Source organism: Prionailurus bengalensis, chromosome X (genome assembly GCF_016509475.1).
Source record: "Prionailurus bengalensis isolate Pbe53 chromosome X, Fcat_Pben_1.1_paternal_pri, whole genome shotgun sequence".
NCBI lineage: Eukaryota > Metazoa > Chordata > Mammalia > Carnivora > Felidae > Prionailurus > Prionailurus bengalensis.
Window position 1 is genome coordinate 23,672,044 of NC_057361.1, and position 11,115 is coordinate 23,683,158.

The 11,115-nt window shown below is 42.0% G+C and overlaps 1 protein-coding gene across 2 annotated transcripts; it reads left to right on the plus strand.

The window, feature by feature from the left end:
• The first annotated feature begins 446 nt into the window (after positions 1-446).
• LOC122476966 (melanoma-associated antigen B10-like) lies at positions 447-2,808 on the plus strand. Of its 2 annotated transcripts, XM_043569897.1 has the most exons (3): positions 447-586; positions 1,218-1,429; positions 1,541-2,808. In XM_043569897.1, the coding sequence occupies exons 2-3, from the start codon at positions 1,279-1,281 to the stop codon at positions 2,323-2,325; spliced, it is 936 nt and encodes a 311-aa protein (XP_043425832.1). In that variant the 5' UTR covers positions 447-586; positions 1,218-1,278; the 3' UTR covers positions 2,326-2,808. The 2 variants fall into 2 exon arrangements, with proteins under 2 accessions (XP_043425832.1, XP_043425831.1); XM_043569896.1 differs by having other exon boundaries at positions 1,218-2,808.
• The last annotated feature ends 8,307 nt before the right edge of the window (positions 2,809-11,115 follow it).

Below are 11,115 nucleotides of genomic sequence, written 5' to 3' on the forward strand. Positions count from 1 at the left end.
CCTCTTACAGCCCACCACCCGTCCTACTACCCTGTCTTACACTGCAGTTTCCCCAGCTCAGATCTGGCTGGGGACTTGGCAATTTTCTGCAAGGTTTGCAGTAGGGAAGCTGCTCAGACCTTTCAGAGAGTTGGTATTTCTCAAGAGGACACCCTACTCCCTGCCTCCACCCTCAGGATAGACTGGACAACACACCCCAGAGCTGAGAAGCCTGCACACAGCCCTACCCCTGCTTTCACTCCTGGAAAGCAGAGAGCAGAGCTTGTCAGCATGAGGTACTGACTGACTTCTACCTCCAGGGTCGCAGGTCTGAGGAGGGCAGCCTCAGGTCTGCAGAGGAAATAGGCAATGCTTAGGGTCAAGGTGACTATCCTTCCTTAGAACTGTGGGAATACGTAGAACAAAGGAAACCTCACAGAACCCCGCCCCCCCTCCCACGCGCAGAGGCCCGAGGCCTGGCTGTTAACGCCCCTTCAATTCCGTTTCAGGGTCTCAGAGAATGAAGACTTTGATCTGAGGCTGGTGGACTGAGATCAAAAGATTGAAGAATCCCAGGCTCTATTCGGAGTCAAGGAGAGGAGTCTGAGTGAGGACTGAGGGTATTCCCAACCCCGCAGAGGGCCCTGCCCTTGCAATCTACCCTGGGAGGCCCCAGGTGGGGCTGTCACCTCCGGGAGATGGGGGGTTTGGTCTGATGGGAGTGAGTACATGGCTGAGCACTGAAAACCCTAATCATCCAAGACTGTGGGGATCCCACAAAACTCTGCTCCTGTTGTCAGCTATGGAAGGCTGCAGCATGAGTGGCTCTTTCTCATTTGCTCCCCAAGAATCTCACGGCGGTAAGGTCGTCGGTGTAAAGAGTTTAGCTTCAGAGCTGTAGAGGGGAGGAGGCCCTGGGCACTGCCAACAGTTGACAGGATGATCCTAAATGTGAACTGAGAATTCTCCACCTCAGAACAGAGGGGACCGTACAGAAACTATAACCTGCCAGCCCTTGCTCTCGGCCACCAAGTTGATCCCGGCAGGGCCGGCAGCTGCAGTCTAAGGCACACTCTAACTTCCTCTTCAGGGTTCTCAGGGGACACACTGATTAGAAAAGGGGCCCTGTGTGGTCTTAGAGCAGTGTTGTCAGGGAACTGCAGAAGTGGCTTTGGTTAAAGCCAAGGTGAAATGTCCCTGCTGAAGGCGCACACACTATCTCATTCTCCCTCCCCTAGGTGCCCTCATTGCCTGCCCTCCTGCCCACATTAATGCCTACTGTCCCCGACCAGTGTCACCATGCCTCGGGGGCAAAAGAGTAAGCTTCGTGCCCGTGAGAAACGCCATCAGGCCCGGATCGAGGCTCAGCGTGCCCAGGATGCTCAGGCCACTGCAGCAGAGGAAGAACAGCCCTCCACTTCCTCCTTTTCTCCTTCTGGTGGTAGTGCCCAGAGCTACTCAGCTGCTGGGTCAGGTAGAAAAACCCAGGGGTTTCAGAAAGCCCCATCCACTACTACTACTTCTGCAGGTGTTTCACATACAAAATCTGATAAAAGTGCCAAGAGCCAAGATGAGGAAAAACCAAGCACCTCTCAGGCACAACCCAACACTGGTCGTTACCATAGAACCCCTCTAGATGACAAGGCGATTCTATTGGTGCAATTCCTGCTGCGCAAGTATAACATGAGGGAGCCCATAACAAAGGAAGACATGATTAAGCATGTCATTAAAAAGCACAAGGTGCATTTTTGTGAGATTCTCAGGAAAGCCTCTGAGCTAATGGTGCTGGCCTTTGGCATTGATCTGAAGGAAGTCGACCCTACCAGACACCACTATGCCCTTATCAGCAAATTGCAGCGCACCAATGATGACAGGCTGAGGGGTGAGGAAATCATGCCCCAGACCGGCCTCTTGATGACCGTCCTCTGTGTGATCTTCATGAAGGGCAACTGTGCCACTGAAAAGGATATGTGGGAAGTGCTTAATGTGATGGGGATATATGCTGATAAGAAACACTTCATCTATGGGGATCCCAAGAAGCTCATCACTGAAGTTTGGGTGCAGGAAAGGTACCTCCTGTACCGCCAGGTGTCCAACAGCAATCCTCCATGCCGTGAGTTCCTGTGGGGTCCAAGAGCCTATGCTGAGACCAGCAAGATGAAAGTCCTTGAATTCTTGGCCAAGGTCCATGATACCGTCCCCAGTGCCTTCCCATCCTGGTATGAAGAGGCTTTGCAAGATGAGGAAGAGCGAGCCCGAGCCAGATTTACAGCTCTGGTTCATACTGGTGCCCTGGCCACTGGGCCTTCCATGGCCAATTTTGGCAGCTTCTCCCACCTGTATTGAAACCTGAAGCACTTTCCTCACTTTGTGTTTGAAGTAGTGTGAGGGCTTAGGTGGTGCTAGCTAGAGGGGACATAGTGCATATCGTACATTCTACATAAATAACTTACAAATTTATCTCTTGTTGAAAGTTATCAAATGTTTCTGTTTTTGAAAAGTTTAATTAGCTTCACAATATATTACACATTTGATGCTGTTTATGAGGTTTAAGAGTATGAGTTTCGCTATTTTCTAAAACAAATTGGTAACCTTCCATCTTATTTAGTGATCTGGAACAAGAAAACATAGCACTGCAATTGCCATTTTTTTGGAAATGTGAAAAAAATTAGCAACAAAATAGCTGGAGTCAAAAAATTGAGAAAAAAGTAAGATGGTAAATTTTTGGTTTTCTTTATTCCATGTACTCTGCTCTTCTGTAAAATAAAAGTTACATGCCTGAAATTTCTTCATTCAAGGATGTACGAGAAAATAAATCATAATAAATTGCTCACTGTCTTTTTTTTTTTATTCTTCTAACATTAAATGAGCATCTGCTCTTTGGAAGGCTCCATAGTAGTGTGGGGGGTGGTAAGAAAAAGAAGATGGAGTCATTGCCCATAAAAGGAAGATGGTGAGATAGACAAAAAAGAAGGATGAGGTGGGACAGGAAGGGGAGGTCCAGATGAGAGCAGTCAAATGTAAACATCCTGAAGCAAGACAATTTGAGGCCTTGGGAAACTTGAAACCCTTCAATAGGAGGTAATTGTAAGATAAGATGGGTGGTAGGTCAAAGGAGGGTGCAAGGATGGTCAGGGTTAGGGGAGGGTGCGAGGGTGGCAGGTTGGGGGAGGGTATGAGGGTGGTGGTGGGGGAGGGTGTGAGGTGGTAGAGGTTGCAAGGTGGTCAGTTGGGGGGGTGCAAGAGTGGTGGGTCTTGGGGGGTGGGTACGAGATGGCAGAGGGTTTGAAGTGGTGGGGTGGGAGATGTGAGGGTGGTGGGTCATGGGGGAGGGTGTGAAGGTGGTGGGTCAGAGAAGCATGTGAGGGTGGTAAGCAGCGAACAGACCCTTGGGTGGTGTGTGTCAGAGTTGAGAAACTAGGCCTCCAATGGGTAACTGCTTTTAGCAGTTATTTTGGGATCCTGGATAAACCAGACACAAATATTTACCCAGGTAGTGATGGAAGGTGCCCTGTGCTCTGGATCCAATGCAGGTGAACATAGCACACAAACTAGGTATTTTATCTGTATCATCACCAGAGAGTTTCTGATAAATAAGAGTAATACTTCCTTGAGACTAGATGCCCAGAAGCCACTATGCTGTCCCTCTTTGCCATGGGCTGGAGAAACAGAGCCTGTTCCATTCAAAGGGCATTTAACTAGGTTATCTTGAGTAAAATTTAGCAAATCACTTATAAGGGAGGGTTTGACTTTAGTAGGGGTTAAATGAATAAAAATAGGGGTTATTTGGATCAAAGAGGAGCTGGGAGGGAGGGGAGGAGTTGGTTCTTAACATACATTTTAGGAGCTTTGAGTTGCATCCAGATGGGGAAGATTCCCCAACATCCAAATTCAATAGCATATCCTCTAAGTGGGATGATTTACTAGGGTAATTTTTCTTTCTAAGAATTCTTGGCTGACTTGGTGCACAGTATCCTACAGCACTGCATATTCTCAGACATCTCCTAGTTTAAAGCAACAAAACAAAAAAACAAAAATGTCAGCAGGAACTTTGGTATTATCTGGGATCAAAAAAGCCATAGCAATAATTGCCATTCTTTAAAGTTCAATGTACACCAGTCACTGTGCCATGTGCTTCACATACACTGTACACATTCTAACAGTTCTAGAAGATACCGCTTATAAAACTCGTTTCTTTGATGAAGAATCTAAGACTCATAGGGTTTGGTAATGTGTTCAGTTCACACAATGAGTGACAGAGCTGGGACTCAAGCTCTCGTCTGATTACTCTGGAGCCCACACAGTGCCACTCCTCCCAGCCTGATGCCAACCTTCTGTCCTGTAATTTCTCTTCTCACTATCCCATGATGTCTCTCAGGCAATGAAAGAAGGACCCTTTGGCCAAACTACTAAAAGCAGCCCAAAAGAAGGAAGGTAAAAATGAGAATCTGGCACAATTTGGGCATTGTCCCCGGGGTTCATGTCCCTAGGATCTCCTGGCCCCTCGCCCCAGGGTCCCCCCGACAGCTGGCTCTGCCCTGGTCTCAGCACAAATGTCCACTCCCGGCACTTTCCTGCATGACGGCTCCCTCCCCTGGGACTTCCCCAGTGGGCCCTCATGTCCATACCTGGACCTGACCTTCAGGCCAGCTCTCCTCTGGGTCCTCCCCTGCAGGCTGCATCCTGCTCCTGGAGGAACAGACAGCTCTCAGGCTGCACCCTCCCCTGATTTAGAGCATTCCAACTCCCTGCAGCTCCCATCAGGCCCCCTGGCTCCCTTCTGACAGCAACTTCCCTTCCATGTAATTCTGACAGTGTGGTTTTAGACACCTCCTTGCCTTCACCACTCCCCCACCCCTACCCCGCCCAGGTGCTTCACCACATTCACAAAGTATTTTCAAGTCTGCTGGTGACTAAAGTCTGATTTGGCACACAGCCTACTGTTTCTTGTTTCTTGGGACATAACCCTGAAGTTAGAGAGAAGGTTTTGGAAACCACCCTGATATCTGCAATACAGCTTTAATGAGCTGAATTATTTGAGATTGGTCACTGATCACATACAACAATAAATGAATTTACCTTGTCGGTCAAAACCAAAGCCTCCTCCTTCAGTAGTAGATGAGAAAAGGCTCGTGGAAATCACTGTATAAACACACATGTACATAGAATTCCTAAAACCCAGGAGTCCTTCTAGGAGGTGGAAAATGGTTCTATGGCAGTTGGGCTATCCTTAATAAGAAAAAGTCAACATTGTTCCACTGTCTCCTCTATGTTTTCCCGTGAGGAAAATTTTACTTTAATTTGTTTTTCTTGCTGTTGCTGGCCTTAGGTAACAGTGCACATACTTTTATTGTCCCCAAATTCTAACAGCATGGATAAATAATAATTCCCCTTCCTTACTACATCCCTCCAAAATTCATCCCTCTTTTCAGAAGTAACAAAAGCCCAAAATTTGTGTGTTATTTTAAAATTTATTCTAGACTTTCCCTTGTATTGATGTGTTATAAACACAAATTGTGAGTTTTTAATATGGATAGATAACAGTGTACATATTATTTTGCCTCCTGCCCTTGTCACTTGCTAAAACGAATGCAGGATCTTTCCATGAGAACAGATATAGATCCACCTCACTCTTTTAATTCCTCCAAGTATTCTAAAGTGCATATGTGCCATATTTAACTTAACCATTCTGCTCCTGATGGACACATAAACTGTTTCCCATACACTGCTATGATTACTAGAACTGATATCCACATCAGTGAGCATGAATTCTTGGGCGAATATGCATGTTTTCTTGTAGGAAAAACATAGCAAAGTGTAAATTGGATTAAAGTAGAAAAATGTGGTGATTGTAAATTTTTATAAATATTGCTGAAATTCTATTCTAATAAAGCAGTGCTGACTCATACTCTCGCATTTAATGCATGTAAATGATTTATACTCTCACAGACATTTATTTTACCAACTTTTAAAATTTTGGCCAAACTTTTGGATGAAAATATATTGTCTCACAGTTATTTTAATTTCCCTGTTTTCTAAGTAGGTTGAGCAGAAAATTAACTTAATCTCTCATCCATAGAAAGCGGGATTTCTTCAGTGATGCTTTGAGTACCAGAATTCCTCTGGGCATGCTTTAAAATTCTGAAATGTCAATAAGCCTTTTACCTTTACTTTAAGGAAGAAGGATTTGATCAGAATAATCAGGTGCCAGGCAATGGGTCCAGACAGAACAACCTCATCTAGTGAGGAACATCAGGAGCACTTGGGGACAGTGCAATGACTAGAGTATATGAGAGGGACCATGAAGTTAAGAGAGCACACACGGGTCCCTAAAGGCCAGGATTCCATGACATAATCTGTATCTAACTGTTATATAGTGGTTGTAAACATTTTAGACATAGGACCTCTGATTCTAATTTAAGCCTTCCCCAGAAACCCAATCCATGATTTGAAGGCAGAAAAATGTGGGTGAAGAAGGGATTGTAATTAAGCCCATTGTCCCACCCACTCAGCACCATTTCATCCTTCTCAGGGCTATGGGCCCTAAAACTCAAACAATTCTGGAGTTCCCTAAGCACTGATAGGAAATCTTGGTGCTATGATTCTTCTGATTCTTGTGGGTCCTACTTGGAAACTTTGTAAGTTGGGACCAAAGTAGCATTTAGTGTCTAGCTAATCTTGCCTCACTATTGAGGCAAAACACTTCTGAGTGCTCTGATGGCCCTTGAATTCTGTAGTTTTCCACGTTGACTGATAGGAACAGGAACTACTGCCAGTCTTGTGCGAGCTCCAGAATTCCAGAAGCTCTCCTCTACCGGATATTTTGTATGGTGAATTCTAGACACTTTGGCCTCCCCTAATTCCAAACTCTATCTCTTCAACTCACGGAAATGGCAAGTTCTGCCTGTGTTTCCTCACCTTGCACTAACTCCTGGAAATTGTTTTAAGGCAGTAAGCTGGGACAACCATAGGGCTCACTTCTTATGTTTCCCAAATCTCAGTGATCATTCTTCTTCATTACCTGGTGCGCAGGGTCTTGCAAACCACTGTTCCATATGTTTTTCATCTCTTTTGTTTTTGTTGTTCTTGTTGTTGTTTCTAGCATGAGGGTAAATAAAGTCCTTGCTGCTAATTTTGATGGGAAACAGAACTTGACCCTTTAAAATTTTCATATAGGTGGAACTATACAATATGTTCTCTTTTGTGTCTGACTCCTTTCACTAAGTATGTTTTTGAGCTTCATCCATGTTGTAGCATGTAAAAGAGGGGTTTTTTTTTTCCTTTCCTTATTGAGTAATTTGTTTTTACTGAGTCGTCTTCCATGGTATATAGTATTCCAAAATTTGTAGGCACATTTATGAAGATAGTCATTTGGGTTGTTTCGAGTTTCGTGATGGAACAGATGGAACAGATGAACATTCACGTACAAGTCTGTTTTTTAGATATGTTTGCATTTATCTTGAGTAAATTTTTAGAAGTGGAATTTCTGGGCCATAAGGTGGGTATATGTTTAATTTTATGAGAGAATACTAGAACAATTTCCAAAGTGGTTGCAATATTTTTCACTCAAACAAACATGTGTTTAGGGTGCTTCACATCTTCACTAACATTTTACGGCAACAATCCTTTTATTTTTAGCCATTCTAGTGGGTAGATGATTTTGTCTTATTGTGGTTTTAATTTCAATGTTCCTGATGTGCTTGAATAATTTTTCAAAGGCTTATTGGCCCTTTAATTATCTTCCTTTGTGAAGTGCCTGTACAAGTTTTTTACCCATTTCTATTAGTTGTTTTTATTATTGAGTTGTTGAAGTTGTTTACATATTCTGGATATAAGTCCTTTGTCAGATATATGTATTGTCCATAACTTAAATAAGTTGCTGGCTTGCTTACATATTGATTTTCTTAATGATATCTTTTGCTTAGCAGATTTTTTACTTTTGTTGAATTTTTTATATCATTGTTCTTCTTTCATTGTTAATATTTTCTGACTGTTGTCTAAAAAATTTTTGACTACTTCCAACTCATAAAGATATTCTCTTATGTGGTCTTCTAGAAGCTTTCTTAAAGTTTTTAAACTTTTTAAAAGTTAGTTAACATACAGTGTTATATTAGTTTCGGTTGTACAATATAGTAATTTAATACTTTCATACATCACCCTGTGCTCATCCCAACAAGTGCCCTCCTTAATCTCTGTCATCTATTTCTCCCATCCTCTCCCCAACCTTCCCTCTAGTAGTCATCAATTTGTTCTATATAGTTAAGAGTCCGTACTCAGTTTGTCTGTTTCTTGGTTTTCCCCTTTGGTATTAATTTTTATTAAAATTGTTTAATTTTAGCTAGAGGTTTTAGGTTTATTATCCAACACAAGTTAATTTTTTGTATGGAGTTAGGTTGTGACCAACGTTCATGTTCACCCAGTTGTCGCAACACCATTTGTTGAAAAGGTTTTCATTTCCCCATTAAATGTATTTGCTACTTTTGTTGAACATTACTTGACAAATATGATTCTAGTTCTGCATCCCCTATTCTGTTTCACAAATCTATTTGCCTGTCTTTAGTACAATCACAGAGTTGCCTACTGGATCTTTATCATAAATATTGAAGCCAAACAGTATAGGTACACTAACTTTGTTTTCCTTTTTCAAGATTAATTGGCTAACATATTAACTTTTACTTTCCATATAAATTGTGGAATCAGCTTGTTGATTTTTATAAGGAAAGTCAGCTGTAATTTTAATGAGAATTATTTTGAATCTATGGAATGATCTTGTTTCTTCTTCTTTTAGTTCCAATTTCTCTATTCAAATATTTAGTTGATATGCTTATGTTTCCTTTAAATCCTGGACACATTTATAATAGGTGTTTTAAAGTCCTTGTCTGCTATTTTATTGATCTCTGATTTTTCTCCTGATTATAAGTTACATTTTCTCCTTTATGGATCATATTTGCCTGCTTCATCACATGCCTAGTAGTTTTTAATGGTACTCTGGGCATTATGGATGCTGAATTCTGAAGGCGTAAATTTTGTTATTTTCCTCAATAAAAAACTCAGGCAAGGGGTGCCTGAGTGAATCACTTGGTCAAGCATCAGACCCTTGATTTCGGCTCAGGTCATGATCCCACAGTTCGTGAGGATGAGTCCTATCTCGGGCTCTGCACTGACACCGCAGAGCATGCTTGGAATTCTCTCTCTCCCTCTATCTCTGACCCTCTCTTCCTCCCTCCCTCTCTCTCTCTAAAATAAATAAAACAAAAGTTCAAGCAAGAACTTAATTCATTTATCCATCATATTGTACCTTTTGAGGCCTATCTTCAAACTTTGTTAGGATGGTCTATGTTAGCCATTATTCTTGAACTACATTAGTCCTATTTCTACAGCTTACACTTGCCTAAGACTACTGAATCACTTTGAATGTTCAAAGAGGACTCTTGCCTCTGACTATTCAATATTTAAAAGTCTTCCAGCCATGTTTGCCTTCCAACAGTTGTTCAGCTCACTACTCTCCAGTATTTTTAAAGTTCCCCTTGTAGCTGCTCTTTGCCCAGCCTCACAGAATCCTGCCCTTCACATGATCAACTCAGTGTTCAGTAAAACACCCAAGGGTACCCTTCCACAGATTTCTGGAGCATTGACCAAGCTTTTATCTCTCCAACAACTTGCCCTGCAAATTTTAGCATCCTTACTATTCCCAAACCCTGATTACTATGTCCTCAGTTCAATGGTATCATGGTGCTCTGTTTGGCTTATCCTCCTGGCACCACGGTCTAGACATCACCTGTGAGCAGAGACACAGGATGATTGGGGAAGCCTAGCTGACTCATTTTACTACTTTTGAAGATTGTAATCTTGTGTTGAATGTTTTCCAGTCCCTTTATATATTCTGCTATTTTAAAAGTTGTTTACAGCAACTGCAAATGGAAGTTCTCCTGAATTTTCTTATAATGGTAATTGTTATTATTTATTTATTTTTAAATAAATGTTTATTTTTGTATGTAAGAGAGAGAGCACAAGAGGGAGAGGGGCAAAGACAGAGAGAGGGAGACACAGAATCTGAAGCAGGCTGCAGGCTCTAGGCTCTGAGCTGTCAGCACAGAGCCCAAGGTGGGGCTCGAACACATGAACCATGCGGTCGTGATCCGAGCTGGAGTCAGTGCTTAAATGACTGAACCACCCTGGGACCCCTATAACAATAATTAAAAAAAGACATTTCATTTAAAACTACTTTTAGATTTATAGAAAAGCTGCTACATAGTACAGAGAGTTTCAATACATCCCTCACTCAGCCTCCTCCAATGTTAACATCTTAGATAACCATCACACAACTGCCAGAATCAGGAAATCGACATGGTCCTAATAGCATTAACCAAATAAACTCCTTCATTCAAACTTCACCATTTTTGCCATTACTATCCTTTTAAGGATCCTAATCAGTGTCCCACATGGCCTTTAGCTGTTATTTCTCCCTTAAGTCCTAACACAATAGTTCCTCAGTCTTTCCTTGTTTTTCATGACATTGACAGTCCCAAAGAGTATTGATCAGTTATTTTGCTGAATGTCCATCAATTTGGGCATATCTGGTATCTTCTCAATATCAGAGTATGGCAATACTTCCTTGGAAAGAGAAATGGTAGAAATCGTGACATGTTTTTCTCAGCACACCATATCACAGGGTTCCTATCACAGCATTACTGGTGACACTGACCTTGATCATCTAGTCAAGGTGGTCTCTGATGAGCATTTCCATTGTCAAATTACTCTACTTTCCCCTGTAGTTAAGAAATATAGTGAAAATATATTTTATAAAATATGTTTTCTCCACAAACCCACTGATTTTACCCATTAGTAGATCAAGTATGCAATAATCACCACCATGGTATCTGCCTAATAGTGATTTTATTTCCTGTCTTTACAGAGTTATTAATTGCAATTGCATTAAAAGGAGTAACTGTCATATCTCTTCTTTGTATTTAATCAAGTATTTATTTATACCATTATAGACTCCTGAATGTTTTCATTCTTTGGGTTATAATTGAATACTTAGCATTATTTCTTTTGTTGTTTTCTTTCTCAAAGTTTTGGCCATAAGGAGCTCCGTCTCCTAATGTTGTATTCTATCAGCAACGCTTCCGCCCA